This window comes from Melitaea cinxia, chromosome 27, assembly GCF_905220565.1.
Source record: "Melitaea cinxia chromosome 27, ilMelCinx1.1, whole genome shotgun sequence".
Classification (NCBI taxonomy): domain Eukaryota; kingdom Metazoa; phylum Arthropoda; class Insecta; order Lepidoptera; family Nymphalidae; genus Melitaea; species Melitaea cinxia.
Genome location: NC_059420.1, coordinates 988,208 through 1,010,161, shown reverse-complemented (window position 1 = coordinate 1,010,161; position 21,954 = coordinate 988,208). Strand labels below are relative to the sequence as shown.

At 36.2% G+C, this 21,954-nt stretch overlaps 2 protein-coding genes across 2 annotated transcripts; one reads left to right on the top strand and one right to left on the bottom strand.

Moving 5' to 3' along the window:
• Nucleotides 1–1,847: 1,847 nt before the first annotated feature.
• LOC123666726 (dnaJ homolog subfamily B member 14) lies at nucleotides 1,848–7,404 on the top strand. The gene is made up of 6 exons (XM_045600791.1): nucleotides 1,848–2,350; nucleotides 2,937–3,046; nucleotides 4,422–4,590; nucleotides 5,105–5,313; nucleotides 6,431–6,518; nucleotides 7,256–7,404. The coding sequence occupies exons 1-6, from the start codon at nucleotides 2,014–2,016 to the stop codon at nucleotides 7,402–7,404; spliced, it is 1,062 nt and encodes a 353-aa protein (XP_045456747.1). The 5' UTR covers nucleotides 1,848–2,013.
• An 8,977-nt stretch (nucleotides 7,405–16,381) lies between these two features.
• Nucleotides 16,382–21,326, bottom strand: LOC123667247 (zinc finger protein 510-like). The gene is made up of 5 exons (XM_045601205.1): nucleotides 21,081–21,326; nucleotides 20,218–20,763; nucleotides 18,923–19,048; nucleotides 18,121–18,243; nucleotides 16,382–16,579 (listed from the first exon to the last, which is right to left on the bottom strand). Exons 1-5 carry the CDS (start codon nucleotides 21,198–21,200, stop codon nucleotides 16,382–16,384), a joined length of 1,113 nt encoding a protein of 370 aa, XP_045457161.1. The 5' UTR covers nucleotides 21,201–21,326.
• Between the last annotated feature and the right edge of the window lie 628 nt (nucleotides 21,327–21,954).

The window sequence follows — 21,954 nt, the reverse complement described above, 5'->3', positions numbered from 1 at the left end:
TTTGTGGCGTAACATGGGGTGCAGACCCTAAAATATTGTCAATATTGTATAAAAGTATTGTTAGAAGTCACTTAGATTATAGCTCACTCGCTTATATGAATAGTTCTCATGTAAATAAATTAGACATATTGCAGAATAAGGCTTTAAGAATAATATCTGGTGCTATGTGCTCAACTCCCATAAGGGCCATGGAAGTTGAGACAAAAGTGATGCCTTTGATTTTGAGGCGAATATTACTTGCTGAAAGATACTGTCTCAAACTAATAGCATCAAACAATACTCAAGTAATAAATAAAATTGTACCTTATATAGATAGAACACCAAGAAGACCATTAATAACAGCACAAGGTCTATTATGTGGTAATTCTCCAACACTGTCCGATATACTCCTGGAAATAGACAATAGCTTTTCTAAAATTAGAAAACAGTTTCCATGGCCATGTTACTCTTTCTCTTATCAATGTATTTCACATCCAATTAATATAGTTCAACAGACAATAAACAATAATTCAGAAATGCTTAAATTTTTGGAGGAAAATTCAATGTACTATGTTATCTACACTGATGGGAGCAAAGCAAGTGATTATGTACATGCTGCTCTATATGATCCACAAGCAAAATTTTCTTCAAGTTTTATTCTGCATGAACCCTGCTCTATATTTACGGCAGAGGCATATGCAGTGTATCAGGCATTAATGCGTATTCGCGAAATCAATAACATTAAATATTTTTTAATAATTTCTGATTCCTTGAGTTTGATAACAGCTTTAAGTACCCTCACAGTTAAATACAAGTCTAATTATATACTTTATTTCATTAAACAAATAATTCACCAATACCATAATAAAAATATTCAAATTTTCTTTCTATGGGTGCCTTCCCACAAAGGTATCTCTGGCAATGAAATGGCTGATAAAACTGCATATGAAGGAGTTAATGCTGTTGACGTTAGAAATGCAATGAATGTTCCTATGTCCGATTACTTGCAATGTATTGACCAGAATACTCAAAAGTTGTGGTTAGAAATGTGGAAGAAAGATCAAGATACGAAAGGAAAATGGTATGGGAGCATACAAGAAAGTTTACCTGCAAGACCTTGGTATCATCGTATGCAAGATGCTACTAGAGACTTTATTACTATCATAAATAGACTACGTTTTGGTCATAATACTGCACCGTCACACCTTGCTCGACTCGGCATTATTGCGAATAAAACTTGTCCACATTGTAATTCAAGTGATGGAACTGTGGAACACATTATTTTCGATTGTCAAAAATTTTTGATTGACAGACTAGCGTTGGCCAGTGAACTTAGTGATGTTGAAAATAAGTGTCATTTATTGTCCCGCCCGCCGTCATTAAAACAATTATTACAAGACGAACATACTTACAAGCACATCTACAAATACATAAAGAATACAATTAAAACAATTTAATGAAATGTGCTCATAGCCGTATTATTACATATATGAAGAATAAGAGTTGACCTAAAGGTTATAGATACCAGGTCATAAAATCCCAAAAAAAAAAAAAAATGTAATGAAAACGTAAATATTACAAGGCTTCGGCCTATTACAGACTTGGTTTCGACCTCGCCTATCACTTATAGACAAAGAAGAGTAGACGAAAATATGAAATTTCAGACTTGGTTTCGGCCTTACTCTACCAGTCATCGAATCAGAAGAACAATAAAGTTACTTCAGACTTGGCTCCGGCCTTTTGATATATCAGAACGAAACTTACAAATTCAGACTAGGCTGTATGGATTATAGTCCTTTGCCTTTCCCTATTGGGGATAAATTTTAAAACAACGTAAATATTACAAATGGCAACTAAAATGCGATATTTTTCTCTATCCATTGACGCATGAAGCTGCATTAAGCCTACTCTAATGATGATTATTTAAAAGTAAAACCAATTTAAGCTAATTAAATTTGTGTATTACGCCGGACGATTGTCGAAACATATCGTCGTAGTTGCGTGTTAATCTCAAGAAACTTGTGAACCACCAATATGACGATCGAAGGCAACAAGGACGAAGCAGAAAGGTGTATCGAAATTGCGCAAAATGCATTTACTGCTGGAAATGTTGAAAAAGCTGAACGCTTCTTGCTTAAAGCAGAGCGACTGTACCCTACAGCTCTTGCCAAAGAACTCTTAACGAGAGTCAGAGCTTCAGCCACTTCCGGAAGTGTACCTAAAAAAACGCCACCAAGTAGCCCCAGCGCTGATGATTTGAGGCGGAGAAGGACACCTACACACCAACCAACTCAAAGAGAATATACTGCGGAGCAACTAGAAGCCGTACGCAGAGTGAAAACCAAGTGTAAGGATTACTACGAAATATTAGGTCAGTACAAATATAGTTTATTTCAAGGCCGCATTAGTTGAGACGACTTAATTTATTGCTCAGACAAAATGGTTAATGTTTACTTTGTATTAAAAGCAAAAAGTTTACATTGTAATGTAATAACATGAAAAAAAGGAACTAACATACCTACATATAATAGCATGAGGGGACCCATACTACGTGACCCATTTTTAAATTTTTTACCGCTCCCTTCCTTTCATGACCGGCCATAGTATTTGCTAAGCCATTCCCCGTTGAGATTTTACATACTAATTAAAAAATATGCTAATAATATAAATATAATTAACTCAAGTTTAAAAAACACTAAACACTGCTCACCATAGAGCGATATTTGGATATAGCTCGAAAAGCTTGAAATTTTCCTGAGAAGATATTGACTACATGAGCAAAATCTATGAACAAACATTTGTATTGGTCATATAGGTGTATGTTGGGGTCTGGGGGTTTGTACTTAAATATTGTATGTGTTTTCGAACCCCCAACACAGAATAAAATCCTAGTGAGTACTGTTGACTGTTAAGGGTTTATTTATTTTATTTTATAAACACATATTTTGTATTTACAGGAGTGACCAAAGAGGCCACTGACTCAGACATAAAAAAGGCCTACAAGAAGTTAGCTCTGCAGCTACATCCCGATAAGAATCATGCTCCCGGTGCGGCTGAAGCTTTCAAGGTACAATAAAAAGTAATAAAGCTTTAAATATAGCTATGGAGAACAAATCACAAATAAATAAAATTAATACTGGTTTCGAGCAGTGAGCTCCTGGGTGGGGATTGAGGTAGGGTCGGAAACACATTTACGATGCTTTTGGTGTTGCGGGCATTTGTAAGATACGATAATTGCTTACCATTACGTGAGCCGTACTCTTGTTTGCTCAAGTAGTTGTCAAAAGATATGAAATTAAATAAAAACTAAAATTCCTTTATCGTTTCTTTACACGAGTAGGATTCCAAAGAAATTTCGGATCTTAATTATACAAATTAAAATTATATCTGTTTTAGTTAATTATAGTTATAAGTAAAGCTACTACAGATTCGGAATGCAGATTCTGCAGATAAGAATCGGCAATAAACTGTGTTTTAGTACAAAATTAGTAATATCTTGCATAAAATATCTTTGTCGTTGATACAATCTTGAACGGAATAATATGCTTTAGCTATTAAATTATTTTTAATAAAAACTTTAAATTTATTTTCAAATATAAAACAATAGGATTACGTGATTATTCTTTGCTAAAACTTGAAATTTAAATTATAAATGAATTATAAATATTTATTATCCACAGTCTGAAGTAGCTGAATTATACAAAACTAGCTGTAACCCGTGGTTTGACTTGTGTTAATTAGCCTATCCTTGGTAAATAGACTATCTAGGGTTAGCTGAAAAATCCTGACCCACACAGAATTTGTCAATTCGAAACAGTTCCTGATATAAGGACATTTAAACAAACTTTTTAGCTTTATAATATTACTATAGATTGTAGATTTAATCACGTCACAATACTTATGACTACCCATCAATCATAGTTAAGGAGGTTACCACCCTTGTCAGACTTATTGATCTCTCACCATGTTACTAAATGTGTAAATAGTTAATGGATGCCTTGTAAACTAATTCATTAGTGTCACTACTAATACTTTTTTGGTTACCTTTGTAGGATCGAAGGTCGTAAACCACGCTAGAACATCCCCCCCCCCTAGAACATCCCCCCCCCCCCGTCCCAGAAAATTTTAGCTTGTTAAAAATGTCTTATTACCAAACTTAATGAAGTTTTAATAATTTAAAATCAAATTTAAAACCTGTCAGATCATAATGTTCGCAATTTTAAATGTTTTTAAGCCAAATGTTTTTAAGCCATAAATTTTTATTTATTAGTAAAATATTCAAAAATCTCTTGGCCCTAATAAACTTTTTATCTGGTTCTGGTGTTATCATAAACACCTGATAATTGCTACATATAATATGGAATACATAAAGATCCCTTCTACACGGAGAAAGTGGCCTATTATTGGGATATTGCAGGCTGAATCAATCATGTCATGTTTAGGCAATAGGCAATGCGGCAGCCATACTCACGGACCCCGAGAAACGCAAGCAGTATGATATACGTGGTGAAGAACCCACGCACACCACACATCACCACCAGTATTACGCGAGGGGCTTCGAGTCCGACCTCACCGCTGAGGAGCTCTTCAACATGTTCTTTGGGGCTGCTGGTGAGACCATCATATTAATATTATGTAGTGGTAAAGAACAGCGGAAAATATCTTACTCCTAATTATTTTTGCTCGCAAATGAATGACCAACTTCAATTTTCAATATTAGAGATATTTAAAAAGTTATTCATCAGATCTCGATCAAATTTAAATGGAACTTGACAAGAACTAGGTTTCAATTAAAAAAAAGTATCATCAAAACTGATACACCCACTAAAAATTTGTGGTAAACAATACAAAAAAATATTTGCATTGAGAACCTCCACGTTTTTTCGAAGTTAGTTAAAAATGTGGAGTAGCCCAATTAAAGAACTCAAATCATACAGAAATTCACAGACATATGAAAGATAGACAGTTCAATTTACGGAATAAAGTTTTCTGGACTTGTGCCATTAATGGGCGTCCCACAAGGATAAATTCTAGGTTTTTTTGCTTTTTTTAATGCAACATAAATGATCGAAAATCTGTAACTGTGAGGCGTACTGTATTTATATATATTTTTTATCATTTCCAGCATTCCCTGCAGGCGGTCCAACAGTGTACACTAGGCGACGTGCGCGCGAACCCGAACCGAGAGACAATCACGCCGGTCTCGTACAACTGTTACCAGTACTAGTACTAGTGCTACTGTCCATGATGTCCGGCTTCTTCATCAGTGAACCAGTGTACAGCCTCAGTCCCAGTCCAAAGTACCCCGTACCGAGGGATACTGTTAACCTGAAGGTATATGCAATACTGATACTGCTGACGCTGGTAATGCCAGTGATGCTGCTGTTATTTTTACCAGCAATGATACTGATATTGCTACTCCCAGTGGTAGTGATAGTATTGTTACTACCAGCTCTATTGTTATTGCTACTGCTGCCAGTATTATTGTTGGTGTCGTTAGTACCAGCACTGCTGGTGATTTCACTGTTACCGTTGATATTATTGATTCTGTTGGTACCGGGTTTGATCTTTATATTACTGGTGCCGTTGCTACTGTCTATAATTTTACTGCCTGGTTTGATTCTGATTTCACTGTTGTCAGTACTTATACTGGTGACATTATTGCCGATGTTGACATTAATACTGCCATTATTGATGTTATTACTACCAGTAGCATTGCTTCTACCAGAGATAGTACTCATTTTGCTACTACCGTCAGTGGTAGTAGTTTTATTCATGTCAGTTTTAATATCATTACCAACATTCTTCATGGTGCTACTGGTCTTAGCTTTGGTTATTGTCTCAATACTCACATTGTTACTGATACTACTACTATCAGTAATTGTAGTACTCCTACTACCTGTCCTGATGTTGCTCCTACTAATACCGTTGGTACTGATTCTGTTACTGCCAGTAATACTGTTAGTACTATTACTACCAACACTGTTACTGTTCCTTCTGCTGCCACTGCTGGTGGTTCTACTAGTACTACCGGTAGCGGTTCTTGTACTGCTAGTACCGGGACTGTTATTGCTGTTTCTGCTGTCGCCATTGGGACTGCTGATACTGCAACCAAGTGGCTTCAACTGGTCATTTATCTTTTAAGTAAAGTTTTTTTTAATTTCTGCCTTTTACTGAAATATTTACTTAGTTATAAATTACTCTGTAGATTTTGTCCTGTCAAGATCAAAAGTCTAAAGCTGCAATAATTATTAAATTTGTCTGAAATTGTTCAATTTTCTACGAACTTTTTCTAATTTTTTCTTCTTGTAAGATTTTTATAAATATTGAAGAAAAAAAAATCATAGCAACAATATATTTTTGTGTTTTAAAATTTGAATAAGAGATATTTCGGGGCAAAAATTTTGGTTTTAGGAATCTTAAAATTTATAAAGTATTCCTATTGTTTTAGATTCCCTATTATGTGAAAGAGAACTTCCACACGGACTATCAGGGCTCGTTGAGGAGACTTGAGATGGCCATCGAGGAAGAGTATATAGGTGAGGTTTATGACACTATACACACGACAGAATACGTACCTTTTTTTTTATACACAACTAGGTTGGCAAACAAGCGTACGGCTCACCTGATGGTAAGAGGTTACAGACGCCTGCAACACCAGAAGCATTGCAAGCGCGTTGCTGACCCTTTACAGGAGCTCTACCTTACTCACACAGGGACACAACACTGCTTGAAAACAGTATTATGTAGCTTTGATCTTGTGTAAGGTCAAGGTATTACCCCAGTCGGGTTGCTCCAAATTTTGAGCATGATGTACCTTGCTGTATTGTAGTTCATAACTCTGATGTAGCGGTGTGTGTATTTGCTCAAATATTGATATTTATACACATACACATACGTACACATAGTTTATGCTATCTAACCGTAATTAATGATCGCAACTGATTGATTGCGATGCGTGTATTTACCTATTGGTTAGTGTGATACGACCGCTCCGGTGTAATGGGTACGTGTGCCATGTCGGTCGTTCTGGTCGTTAGTCTTTGTGGGTCTCTCCATCGCGCCTCAGAGAATACCTTAAGCCGTCGGTTCCGGTCGTTATCGTGTACACCTGATAGCGATCGGTGCTCATAGTAGAGAATATATCCGCCAACCCGCATCGGAGCCGCGGGGTGGACTAAGCTCTGATCCTCCCCCCACACGGGGAGCGAGGCCCAGCAGTGGGGTGTGCCGGCCGAGGCGCGGTGTGACGTGTGGCGTGCTTGTCTTATCGCAGTGGGGCTGCGGCACGCGTGCCAGCGCGAGCGCAACTACCGCGACAGCGCGGCGTGGAAGGCGCGCAACTTCGGCGACGCGCGCCACGCCGCCGAGGCGCAGCGCGTGCGCATGCCGTCCTGCGAGAAGCTGCAGCAGCTGCAGCGGTAACCGCCGCCCGACCCCCCTCGATCCTAACCGCATTCACACCCATCTCCCCTCTCCTAACCCCCCCTGCTCCCAGTTTGCTCCATATCCCCTCTCCTAACCCCCCTGCTGCCAGTTTGCTCCATCTCCCCTCTCCTAACCCCCCCTGCTCCCAGTTTGCTCCTAACTACCGACCCCCCTCAATCCTAACCGCCTTCACACCTATCTCCCCTCCTAATCCCCGTACTACCCATTCGCTCCTAAGTCCCACCTAACTACCGACCTCCCTCAATCCTACTCCACACTCCTAACTCCCCACTCTCCTTAACACCCCTCACTACTCAACCCCTCGCCATTCCCAACACTTCCTAACTCCTGTCCAAACGGGTCTCCCCAATGTCTTACAAAGCACCCATCACCAGGAAGTACCTCGCACTACAGCTTCCTATCACTTTCTATTTTGAGATGTAGATATCTTACTATTTTGTAGTAGTACCACCCCATAATCTACCACTGTCCTTCTCCAATATCACAATACACTGCACCAATTATAAAAGTAATAAGAATCAAGAATCACAGAATGACCATATTTCCTAATTTACCAAACTCTAAAGTTCTTTAACTTATACCGCTGTGTCTTATGACAAATATCTAGAGAAAAGTATCGTTAGAGTACCTCCCCCCCCCACATTATGTTAGTGCCTCACAGCGAAATCACCTTTGACCGTAAGGTAAAGGGGACCATGCATAAATTACGTCATACGAACTTTAAGATTTATTAGACCCCTCCCCCGTCCTTGTCATTGATTGTCACAGCCTGACACATTTACGAGACCCCTGCCTAGTGTGACGTCACATATTTTGCCATTTAAAATATGTATGTAGTTCAAATATCACGTTTTAATGCTAATAAATATGTTTTGAAATATGTTACAAAAATTTATCACCCCCACCCCTTGTCATACAACGTCATACTTTGTCAACCCCCTACTCCCCTTGATTTGTGACGTAATTTATAGATAAATTACTTAATAATTAGATAATATTTAATTTCATTTTCCTACGCGAATACGCCTCTACACATATTTACTATAACACTGGCTAATTAAAATAGAATATCCCTCAAAATTGTTTTAGAAAAAGATCAGTTTCAAAAAATGGATATAATACAAAATAGACGAAGTTAAAGAAATCAGCTAGTATTGATTTAAAAGGCTTGTTTTTATTATATTTTGGTTCTGTAGACTGGATTGTGAAACGTTGTACTGAAAGAGGTACAAAAAGGATTAGCTTGATAAAATAAATAAAATATAGTCAAACGTTAGTCGAATAGGCGTTTTAACGACATATACCCCCCCCCCCCCCCCCAATTTCATCCAAAACAGTTCAGTTTCTGAAATCTTTCGCTAGAGGGTACAAAAAAGTACTAGCAAATATTAAGTAAATAAATAAGTAAAAAATTATCGAATAGGCGTTTTTAAATCCTGCTCCTCCCATTCCTCCCCATTCACACAGTAATCAAGCTAGGAACATTGTCAACGAATTAATTTAAATGGTTAGTTTTAGATCATTCCTTGTTTCGTAATAAAAAATTATGTTATTTTTTGTTATCATATGTTACAGTCAGGTGTGATGTTTTTGAAGTGAAACTTCTTTAGTTCAAACTCGATGAAACGGAAATGCGTCACGATAAATAAAAATACATAAATATATAAGAAAGAATGACATAGAATACATTACACTGTATTTTATATTCTCGGTGATAAATTCTCTAATAGGTCACTTTTCAGAAGTCTTACTTCTGCCGTGTGTGAATTGCTCGATAAATTCTCTCGTGGGTCACTTTTCAGAAGTTTCACTTCTGCCGTGTGTGAATTGCACATACACTTTTTTTTCTTATTTTGTGGAGTTTTGATCATATATAGGGCAATATTTATATATGTGATATCTAAATAAATATTCAAAGAATTATCACTTTGGAGTTAACTCCTTAAAAAATGATATAACCGTGGTACGGAAAATATATGGGGAGTGAAATCGCGTGAAACAGTAACGCTGATGGTGACGGTTTACTGCAACGTCTCTTGCGAGATGAATCAAGATCAAAAACTACTACTCAAAAAGGCCCTCAGAACACCTTTTATAAATTAAAATCTATGTGATTATTATTTTTTGTACAAGTAAAGCTACCGTCCTTCTACATGGGGAAAGAGGCCAATAGTAGTGGGATATTACAGGCTGAAACGTAAATCTACCACCGATTCGGAATGTAGATTCTGCAGAGACGAATCGCCAAGAAACTCCGCAGTTACTCTTTTGAAAATAATATATAAACTGTGTTTTAGTTCAAAATTAGTAACATGTTGCATAAAATACAGCGTCACTAAGTCCACACATCTTTAATCAACTATGTAATCCTGCACCGAATAATACGCTTTATCTATAAATATTTTTTTTAGTAAACTAAATAATCGTTATTTAAGGAGTTAACTCCACTTGCGTGTCGGAGTTGCCACACTTTATTTGTTTTTTAATTTTTCTGTTACTAAGTATGTTATGGTAATTCGTGATCATGTATGGTGTTAAAACTATTCTATACAAATGTTAATAAGCTTCAAACCATTGATTATGTACAGATATAAGCGAGAGGTATTAAAAGAAACCAAATAGAGACCATTTATATGACACTTCGACCCGCCCCGGCTTCGCACGGTTGCAAAAACTATCAGTGTTCCTCTACGATATTATGCATGTATTATACATATAAACCTATCCTATTAAATCACTCTATTTACTAAAGAAAACCGCATCAAAATCCGTTGCGTAGTTTTAAAGATCTAAGCACACAGACAACGGGATGCGACTTTGTTTTATACTATGTAATTATATACAAGACATCAGACAAATAGAACTAGTTGTTTGGACACGAGATTAACAACTGAACTTGAACAATGAAACAACTTTTTTTGGAGGGCTGTCCTCCCGCGACCGTGGTCGCTGTATAGTATTACAAAACGTCGGGCATCTCAAAAACTTTGTAAACCGCAATAAAATTCGAAAAATTTATTGTAATTAGTGAAATTCGCGTTAATGTTAGAAAACGATAAGTTGAACTACTTGTTATTGACTGATGTTCTGTATACAGTGTTGTAGTTAGAGGGGTTAAGAGGCGCGAAATGGTCAGTAAAACAAGAAATCGCTGGACATATATGGTTTTCCAGTGGGGAAGGGCTAAAAAATATTGTGCCCCGGGCACGAGCTAAGCTCGCTACGTCACTGTCTGTATATATATGGCTAAATAGCTACACGACCAATCTGATCTTATAACACATTTTTTATAACTGTGTATAACGTATTCCATATCCTCTGATAGAATTTTTGTGGACAAAGCAGTATTATTATAATATTCTTTATTCTAAAATAAAAAATAAATAAACTATATATATCTTGATAGTAATGCATATCTTATTATCTTCCACGCGAACGTAGTCGCGGGCAACAGTTAGTGTATTATAACAATAGGTCCCTAAAAGTGTATGTGATTCCCTCAAAATTTACTAAACGGCTTTTCATGCGGTTTTACCAATGGAGAGAGGGCTTCAAGAGGAAGGTTTACGGAACGACTAAGCCGATTTTGATGAGATTTTGAGTTTCACTGGAAGTTTGCCGGGAAAACTTTGTGACTTACTAATTTAAACGCGGGCGAAGCCGCGGGCACAGCTAGTATATTATAAATGGTCTGTGTGTATGTGGTTTCATTTAATTCCTCTCTCTTGTTGTACACTTTGTATTATTTATAAAGATGTAACATTGATATCTAGAAACTACCAAGGAATACTATGTTAACTTGATTTATATTATTATTAGCGGACCCCGCAGATGTTATCCTTTTCAGAATAGAAACTATGCAATTTGATCGCTAACTTACCGACAGCAGCGCCACCTACCGGGTCCAATTGTTTCCAAACCATCCATGAATCCATTGAAATGTAGACACGAAATTTCAATCAGTGCAGCCGTTTAAAGTTACAAACACGTACAGACGAATTATGTATATCAATATACATAGCTAAAGTAAATATGTGGATAATATATTTGACTAGCCCGTTGTTACGGTTTGAAGTGCAGCTTTCTATTCCGGGGGTTGTTTGTACGATTACCGCTTCACATCTGGGTGTAATATATATTTATCGAAAGGAAATCAGTAGCTATATCAGTCGCTCTTATCTATAACACAAGCATTAAGTTGCTTACCTTAGGAACAGACGATTTTGTCTATGTTAAAGATAGTAAAAATAATTACTAAAACGGTTTTAATGAAGTTTACAAATTAAGTAAGCTCCCAGAAAGAGTTCAGGCATTTTATTAGTGTTATAAATAAAGTTAATTTGTAGTATTTCTTGGTGTCAATGTGGTGTACTGTTATACTGTCATATCGATGGCTCCTAAGTATACTGAGTCAACTAACAACTTTTGACTATTTAATTTTTTTAAGATATTAATAATATTTACTTCATTTCCTATCTACCTATGTAACAAAAAAATAAAGTTATTAGGAGTAGAGTTGACTCAGTATACTTAGGAGACATCGATATATTTATTTGCTTTTGACGAGGTCCGGGATCTCTGGAAGTCACAGCGTTGTAAAATGTCTATGGTGATTGTTTTAATGTATAAATAAACTTTAATTTATTCCATCCGCTTGTTTTATTTATAACTGGCGATACCCGTGCGAATAATTCGCACTAAATCTATATAATATACTAGCTAACCTGGCGAACTTCGTATCACCTTATTTTTTTCTGAAATATAATAATAACATAATATATCAAAATAAAATATAGCCTATCTTTTAAGTTGGATCGAACTGCACATGGTGTGCGAATTTTATTATAATCGGTTAAGTGGTTTAGGAGTCCATTGAGGACAAACATTGTGACACGAGATTTATATATATTAAGATATATAATATATATAAACGCGAAAGGTCACTCATCACGAAATCTCCGAAACTATAACACCTACAAACTTGAAATTTGGCAGGTAGGCTCCTTATAAGACGTAGGCATCCGCTAAGAACGGATTTAACGAAATTCTACCCCTAAGGGGGTTAAACGGGGGTTGGAAGTTTGTATGAAAGTCCTATGTTTTTGAAGTAAGAGACTTGAAATTTCAAATGTAAGCTCTATAGATGGTGAAAATGTATCCAAATAATGTATCTTTAGAAATCAATCCCTTTTTGGGGTTAAAACGGGGGATCGTAGGTTGACTCACTGATCACGAAATCTCCGAAACTGTAACACCTACAAACTTGAAATTTAGCAGGTAGGCTCCTTATAGGGCGTAAACATCCGCTGAGAACGGATTTTACGAAACTCGACCCCTAAAGGGATAAAACGAGGGTCGGAAGTTTGTATGAAAAGCCTATGTTTTTAAAGTAAGAGACGAAATTTAAAATGTATATAGATGGTGAAAAGGAGTCCAAATAATGCATCGTAATCAATATATATAAGAGAAAGGTCACTGACTCACTCATCACGAGAACTCAAAAACCGCTGGATGGTCCATCCATCCAGGATGGACAAAGATGAAATTTAGCAGGGAGGTAGATTATAGTTAGTAAACGTCCGCTAAGAACGGATTTTTTGATATTCCACTGCTAAGGGCATTTGATTGGGGTTGATAGTTTGTATGAAACATATACAGCAGCTATAAGTTCGCCTGATAGGTTATTTATACTGCAGCCTGAAAATAAAACTAAAAATGTGGTGTATAGAGAGGTTTTATAAAAATAACTAATAAATTATACTAAATTGTGCCTTTTAAAAAATTACTCAGCGTGATAAGCATTTCAAGTGACTGAAATAAAAAAATAATTTACTTAAACATCTTGATTACTATGAAGATGTTTAAAAGCAAATTATTTTTTTGCATATCTTCATAACCACGCGAACGTAGTCGCGAGCAACAGTTAGTGTATTATAACAATAAGTCCCCCAAAAGTGTATGTGATCGATTCCCTCAAAATTTACTGAACGGCTTTTCATGCGGTTTTACCAATGGAGAGAGGGCTTCAAGGGGAAGGTTTACGGAACGACTAAGCCGATTTTGATGAGATTTTGAGTTTCACTGGAAGTTTGCTGGGAAAAATTTGTGACTCACTGATTTAAACGCGGGCGAAGCCGCGGGCACAGCTAGTAAATATATAATTATCACTTTACAAAATTACAAAAAAGTATTTAGTTATTGAGTTGATTTGAAAATGAACAAAAATTTTACCGACCGTCAAACATGTTGACGTTGATATATAATTTTAATAATTAATTAATTTACAAAAACAAAAGCGGTATTAAATTTTTTTTTAGTTATTGTTGCCGGTAGAGCAAGCAATTATCTATAAAATGATATATAATTTATGTGGAGTAATTGTGAGGGTTTTTACTAAAAAGGGACGCAAACATCTCAACCTTAGCGTTTTAATATATATGATTAATGTTCCTTTCATTTGGTTTGTGAGAAATGTAACCCCATTTGATTACAGAATTGAGCTAAGATGATTGTTTGCTTTATTATTTCTAAAACATCTGACCCGGCGAACTTTATACCTCTAAACGTTTTTATAATAATAATAAATAACTTTATTGCACACAGTAACATATAACAATGACATAAGTATAAAGCTTAAAGGGAAAAAAGTAATAATTACGTCGCATGCAACGGGCGGTCTTATCACTAGATAGTGATCTCTTCCAGACAACCCACTTGTGTTTTTATTAACTAGCTGCCTGGCCAGACAGACTGACAGATTTCGTTCTGTCAACAGTTAATAGTAAAAATTACATTTTTATTTTTATTAAACCTTCCGTGGGCCTTAAGGAACAAACAAAAAAAAATTAGCCGAATTGGTCGAGCTATTCTCGAGTTATGCGCTCGATTGCAACCAACATTCATTTTTATTTACTTGTGTTAATTATTATTTTGATTAAACGACGCAGTAGCGACGTTGTTAGGTGATATCTATTAATTACGCAAGCTCATAATTGTGTTTGCAGGCAAACGAAGAAAAACTGACTTCAATTATATCGACAAGTAATAGAACGCAGGTAGACGAAAAAATAGTCAAATAAATACGCAAATGTTGTGATCAGATCTCGATGAAATTTAAATGTGACCACATGATAAATATCGGCTTTCGATTAAATTAAAAATCATTAAAATCGATACACCCAGTAAAAAGTTATACGGATTTTCGAGAGTTTCCCTCAATTTCTCTTAGATCCCATCATTAGATCCTAGTTTCCTTATCATAGTACCAAACTAGTAATATCTCCTGTCCAACAAAAAAAAAGAATTATCAAAATCGGTTCATAAACGACGGAGTTATCCCCGAACATACATTTAAAAAAAACATACGGTCGGTAATTGAGTAACCTCCTCCTTTTTTTGAAGTCGGTTAAAAATGGGGTGGAGGGGTCCAATGAAATCACACCAAAACACATTTAAATCGAGGGGGGGGGGGGTAATAATAATCGAAAATCTCACATCAACTTCAAAAATATATAATATTACAGATATTTAAAAAAAATCTTTTTTGAGTTTTCATTTTTCCCGCTATGATAAACCTCATGGCAGTCATGGCTAATAAAATCATTTAGTTTTTGCTTTGAATTTTATTTAATTTAAATAAATTAAGTATAGTATTCTTGAACAGTTTATTATTTTTCGTCAATCTCCATTATATTACTGCTGTTAATGTTAACACGACCTGAACGATGTTGATACGACATTCACAACGACACATTATTTCCATGCGATGGTTTTCCAGGCAGTCAATGAGGTGACGATTAAAAATAGTAATGTCTTTATTTGAAATTGGATTTTAAAAAAATCAAAGACAAAATTATAAATTATCATTTATTAACTTAAATATCAATTGATTTTATTCTTAAAACAGAATATCAAATTGTAATTATTTCATTAATTAATATGGCGTTTCTAAATTATTAATAAATATATCTAAAATATTAATTATTTAATAATTATTACTAATTACAAATGTCTTTTTATTTCTAATATTTATATTTTAATACAAATTTTATTAATCTGAACTAGAATAATTAAAATAATTTTGTTTAAGAGTATTGTCTACAAACATAATATGTCCAGCAGGCTCCTGTGAGGATTAGGGTTGCCAGATGGCCGGGAAATCCGGGATCGTCCCGGAATTACGTATCTTGTCCCGTGTCTAGGAATTATAGTTGATTGTCCCGAATTTCGAATACTACTAGTTTTCTAGCGATTGACAAAAAATATTATCAATTTTCGTATATTTTTCAACCGACCGAACTCGTGATCCTCGAATTGTCCCGGAAATGACACGCTTGAATCTGGCAACCCTAGTGAGGATATGCCAGGGTTTGAATTTGAAGGTAGCCTACAAGCCCTAATATATTACGGAAACGTTCTTTAGGCTATTGATTGCTTCGCTATTGCTTCTGAATTGTTTCTTGAGGGTAATTATTGCAGTTATGTCATGAAAAGTGGCAAGCTAGAGGAGAATGTATAAACTCTATCGATTGCTTGGCTATCGCTTGTTGATTGCATTTTGATAGCAATTATTGCACATTTCTATATTGCATAAATTGTAAATTTTAAGGAAAATAAACTCTACTCTAGAGATAAATAAATAATAAATGTTTTCTGTCTTTCTTCATCTTCCATGTGGTGTTTTTGTAACAATCATAATTTAAGTAAAATTCTTCACGCACTCTTGACTTGAGGAGTAATCTGGTGAATGCGTGACGAGAGCGTTACGAAAAGTGTGATCGGGCGAGGCGAACGGAAGTTAAGAGTGAGATAAGTATCGTTTGTTTTATCCTATGTCATTCTCTTCAGATCTCACGGGTTTAAACATTCCATTTACTTCCAATGTTACCATTGTTTCTCTGGAAATATCCCAAAATGGTCTAACACAAGTCTCTTCAAGTAATTCCTCAATACTTCAGTGTATTTTAATCCTGTGTATCTGATGGTCGGGTGGCAGGCCGTGGACCCTCTGCAGGTGTCTGGCCACGTTTCTCCGTCTCGCGAAACTGTTGTCGCAGACCCCACACTTGAACGTGTACTGGGAGGGTCGGTGGCGGTTCTTGTGTATCCTCATCAAGGTCACAGATTTGAATCTGGCTGGGCACTGGTCGCACTGGAACGGATAAAATTTTGAACTTGATATATATAGGTATAAGAACTACTGTGTGGCTACGGCATTAAGAATATAGCCACCCCCTCTCTTCCTGTGGGTGTCGTAAGAGGCGACTAAGACTTGGAAGACTTGGAACTTAAAAAGCCGACCGATGGCGGGATAACCATCCAACTGCTGGCTTTGAAATACACAGGCCGAAGACGGGCAGCAGCGTCTTCGGTGCGACAAAGCCAGCTCTGCGGTCACCAACCCGCCTGCCCAGCGTGGTGATTATGGCCAACACACATGAGTTCACGTTATTTTTGGCGTAAACTTGTGGAGGCCTATGTCCAGCAGTGGACTGTATAGGCTGTAATGATGATGATGATGATGATGATGATGATGACTTTTTTGGTTAACAATAATGTGAAAATTTGGTAACGCTTGTCTGGAAGAGATCGCTATTCAGTTATGAGACCATTTTTTATACATAAATATACTTTTTTTTTATTGTTTTATTATGTGATAAAGCATTTAATAGTTCATGTAACTAAATGTACCATAAAGCATAGAGAATTTTAATAGTTCTTATTTCTTCTTCCTCATTCCCTCAATAATGAGGATCGCGACCACGAATGATATGTCTCCATTGAAGGCGATCGTAAGCGGCATGAGTTGCACGGTGCAAGCTGCCTCCCACTGCATTCTTGATGAAAATGTGACAATAGTTCTTATCATCATCATCATTACAGCCTATACAGTCCACTGCTGGACATAGGCCTCCACAAGTTTACGCCAAAAATAACGTGAACTCATGTGTGTTGGCCATAATCACCACGCTGGGCAGGCGGGTTGGTGACCGCAGGGCTGGCTTTGTCGCACCGAAGACGCTGCTGCCCGTCTTCGGCCTTTGTATTTCGAAGCCAGCAGTTGGATGGTTATCCCGCCACCGGTCGGCTTTTTAAGTTGCAAGGTGTCAGTGGAACTGTGTTATCCCTTAGTCGCCTCTTACGACACCCACGGGAAGAGAGGGGGTGGCTATATTCTTTAGTACCGTAGCCACTCAGTACACCAAAAAAGTAATAAAACATTTTAATATGTACGATTTTATTTTTGTGTTACCCACACATTAGAAATTCTAAACATTTTTGAATATCATAATAAAACATTTTTACAAGTAATGCTTTCATTGAGAAAGGGCATCCAGAAGAATATCTTGCTTAAAATCTGGAGCAGCTCGACTGGGGAGGTACCTTAAACTTACTCCACAGATGAATGCTACTGCTCCCAAGTTGTGTGTTATGCTCCTCTTGTAAGTAATATATAGTAATATATGTAATATATAGCTCCAGAACTGGGCCAGGGGTGGAGTCGGTATAGCCCTTACGATACTTCTGGTGTTGCAGACATCTACGGCTACGGTGACCGCTTACCACCTTGTTGACAGTACACTTGTTTACCATCATAGTGGTACAAAACAAAGACTCAAGCTTAGGTACAATATTGAATATAAGTATACAAGCATTTAGATATATTAAAAGAATTGATCCTTGAATACATACTTGTACAGTCTTCTCTGGTAAGTGTATTGCTATGTGCTGGAGGTAGCTGCTTTTCCTGTGGAAGCCGGCGTTACACTCCTTGCATACGAACGGTTTCTCACCTGTGTGGAGACGTTCATGTATCTGAAAATTTAAAGAGAACAAATTATTACAGAATGGCAACTGTAGGCTAGCTTAGAATTGTATAGTGGCTTGGTGATGGCTTGGGGGATTAAGCTCCGATCTTGTAGGAACATGGATATGGAATATGGTATATGGAATATGGAACACGACCCCTCTATGGAACCAGCTGCCACCTACGGTATTTCCGAACCAATACGACCTAGGGACCTTCAAAAGAAGAGCATATTCCTTTTTGAAAGGCCGGCAACGCACCTGCTAATCCTTTGATGTAGCGGGTGTCTGTGGATGTTGTTTTCACTTACCATCAGGTGAGCCAACTGTCCGTTTGCCCCCTCTTCTATAAAAAAAAAAATAAAAAAAAGATAGGGGCCTATGTGAAGCAGTGGAGGTACAGGGTGAATGGAAGTAACGATTACTATTAAATATCTACGTACAAGGGAGACCGGCATCTTTACTTGCATACCGAGGCACGGTGGAAACCCTTATAAGGAAAAAACCCCACATCGGAAATAAATATTTATACAAATACTAATATCCACTCCGAGCCGGATCGAACCCACGACTACCAGTTTCACTCTTCACGCACCACCACACCAGAACGGTTGTCAAATTATTTGGGTTAACAGTTAAAAACTTTAAAGTTTAAGAAATAGGCTTTAATTAGTGTCGCTATAGCTACCTTGACTTGTTCAGCGTTCGATGCCTTGTAATCACAGTAGGAACACTTGTCTGTCTTCTCGTAGCCGTGTTTGGCTCGACAGTGCATCAGTAGCAGTCGACGGGTAATGAACTTTTTACCACAATGCTGTAACAGAGATAGTTAACTGTTAACTGAGGTAGGGTACGGCAAGAAATGACGCCGCGTTGGCGCTGCGATCACAGCCATTGATTGTACCTGTTGCGCTGGCGGTTGCGTGTTCGATCCCCGCACATGACAAACATTTGTATTGGCCATACAGGTGTTTGCCGTGGTCTGGGTGTTTGTGCAGTCCTTGTGGGTCTCCCCACCGTGCCTCGGAAAGCACGTTAAGCCGTCGGTCCCGGTTGTTATCATGTACGCCTGATAGCGATCGTTACTCATAAGCAATATATCCGCCAACCCGCATTGGAGCAGCGTGGTGGATTAAGCTCTGATCCTTCTCCTACATGGGAAAAGAGGCCTATGCCCAGTAGTGAGATATTAGAGGTAGGAAATATCCTACTTGAGGTCTGGAGCGGCCCGGCTGGGAAAGTGCTTACTCGACCTAACAGAAGATCACAGCTAAATAATAAAAGAAAAAAAAAATCACAGCTAAATAACAAAAAAACGCACTATAGTAAACAACATATAGTAACAAATATTTTATGTAGTACAAATGGCCTGGGCAACTAAGAGCCCGTGGATGTTGTTTATGTAAAAAATAATAAAAATAAAAAAAAAATACTACAATCATCTATAGACTATGGTAATCACTAACCATCAGGTGAGCCGTACGCCTGTTTGCCGACCTTGTTGTAAAAAAAAAGATTATTAAGATTTCTTTCAAATTAGCCGACCCAACAGATATTATCTAGCAAGCTGTCAAAGCGTGATGAGATAATTGTTACATTTTCATAAATTTTCAAATGCACAGTTTCATTACATTCTCATACTATAAGATATAAGACCATACCTTCATATACCTTCTACAAAGTATTTGAACACTTTAGACATATAATATATTCGTTTAAATTCGGTCCAATCTCGTTTAGTTTTGCTGTTGTTAATTTCGCTTTCAGCACATGCATACAATCGCATCAGCAATCTTTTTTTTTTATTTTTACTTAAAATTTAAGAGGAAGCTTCAAATATTTATCTAATGACTTTACAAATGTTTAAATTCAAAACATTTTTATTTCTTAACAATGATACAATACTCAAATTCAAATATATATATGCATAGTATATTGTTACTAACAATAAATAAGAAAATAAAAGCAATACAGTCACCTCACCTCACAAACAACATCAAATCCAGTATGAATCTTGTAATGATTCCTCAGTGATAGTTTGGACGTTAAAATCTTGTGACAATATTCACACTCTATCTCCTCTCTAACTCTCTCCGTCTTCTCCTTACTCTCTTTCTGTTTCACTTTTATTGATTTCGCTTTCCTCTTTTTAGTTTTGAACATGATATCCATAGGTTTTTCATCTATTTCTATGACTCTAGCTTCGTATTTCATCTGTTTTGGTTCATCAGCAATTTCCGTGTTTTTTCCTTCGTCTTTTAGTACTATGTCATTAAATTGTAAATTATCTAATGTTATATTATCATCGAGATCTTTAAAATCATCATCTAAAGCATCTATGATGTTTATTGAGGTTGAATTCTCTTCGGTTTTCAATATGTTAAATGTTTCAAACTTAATTCCGTTTGTTTTGTTATCTGTTAAAATTTTCTGCATTTCCTCGCATTTTCTTCTGAATTTTATCGATTCGTTGATGAAACTGATGCACGTTGAACACATATCTTGAGGAAGTGAATCGTTCATTGCAACCTGTAATATAATAACACATTTCATTTGTTAAAAATACTATTTTCGTAATTACTACACATTTATGTATGTTAATATAACTTGTACGGTATATTTTCATATTTTTATACAAACAAATGTATTTACACCTGCTTTTTTATCTATTTTAAGTTACAATTACGTAAAAATATAAACAATTCCTATAGAAAAAAACAGTAGTGGTTACATTTAAAATGTAATTATCGAGTTTACTTTGTTTCCATATGAAATATTTTATATATAAGGCATTGTATATGTTGTAATCTACGTTATAATATTTATATTATAGTTTATGAGACTACCTTTATGCCTGTTGTTTGAAAAATAACACTTGAATATTTTTCACTGTGTCTCGGTAGTAAAAATATGGGATGTAAGCTTTGTACACTCGCACACATCCTACAGCAGTTCCACGGGTACATTGCGTTTTATAAATCCAATGGTTTAATAAAAGAAAAACCTTTTTTTAATGAAATGATGCGCTAAATCAAAATCCAATGTTTTTGTTTAGTAAATTAAACACAGATAATTAATTGTGTCAAAATTAAAAAAAAAAAACTTGGAAATTATAGTCGCTGTGGATACTTGCGAATTTGTAAACTATGGCAGCTCAACTGAGTAGCCAAAAAATTGATTCATTTTTATACAACTGTTAATATTTTCATTGATCTTTAGCTAATTCGCAATTGTTTAATTTAATTATAAAAGCAATTGGCGATGATCTTCAAGATATTTATAATTGTAACAATTGGCGGAACTTTAAAACTTATAATTAGATGTTGGAGTTCGTATCCTAACTTCCGTTTCGCTCAAAATCAAAATAAAAAATAACTTTATTCAAATGGACTTCAAAAGCACAATGGCAAAGAGTATATAAAGGGCACAATGGTTTTGAATAACGCTTTTTGATAGATGACAATATCCAAAAAAAAATTTTGGTATTCTTTTTTACCATTGAAATTTACTGTATTTATAAGATAATATATTTATTCATTAATATGAACCTAAAAGTTGCAGTTTTATCAATTGGTGACAAACAAGTCCTAATGTACTATCCCTGTTCTACCTTCTGCTGTTTACATCCTTTTTTAACTTATTTACTGAATATTATTTATCCACAATTGGTAAAACAAGCTCTGTATGATCTTTTATTAAAGACTTAAGTATATTAAGACT

Bases quoted from the DNA above. Each gene is read 5' to 3' on its own strand.
- LOC123666726 (XM_045600791.1), top strand. From the start codon at position 2,014: ATGACGATCGAAGGCAACAAGGACGAAGCAGAAAGGTGTATCGAAATT. The intron at 2,351-2,936 runs GTCAGTACAAAT...TTGTATTTACAG, and splicing joins GGATTACTACGAAATATTAG to GAGTGACCAAAGAGGCCACT. The intron at 6,519-7,255 runs GTGAGGTTTATG...GTCTTATCGCAG, and splicing joins CATCGAGGAAGAGTATATAG to TGGGGCTGCGGCACGCGTGC.
- LOC123667247 (XM_045601205.1), bottom strand. From the start codon at position 21,200: ATGTACCCGTGGAACTGCTGTAGGATGTGTGCGAGTGTACAAAGCTTA. The intron at 18,244-18,922 runs GTAGCTATAGCG...TTAAATTTTCAG, and splicing joins CGAACGCTGAACAAGTCAAG to ATACATGAACGTCTCCACAC. The intron at 16,580-18,120 runs GTATGTATTCAA...TATCCGTTCCAG, and splicing joins TACCAGAGAAGACTGTACAA to TGCGACCAGTGCCCAGCCAG.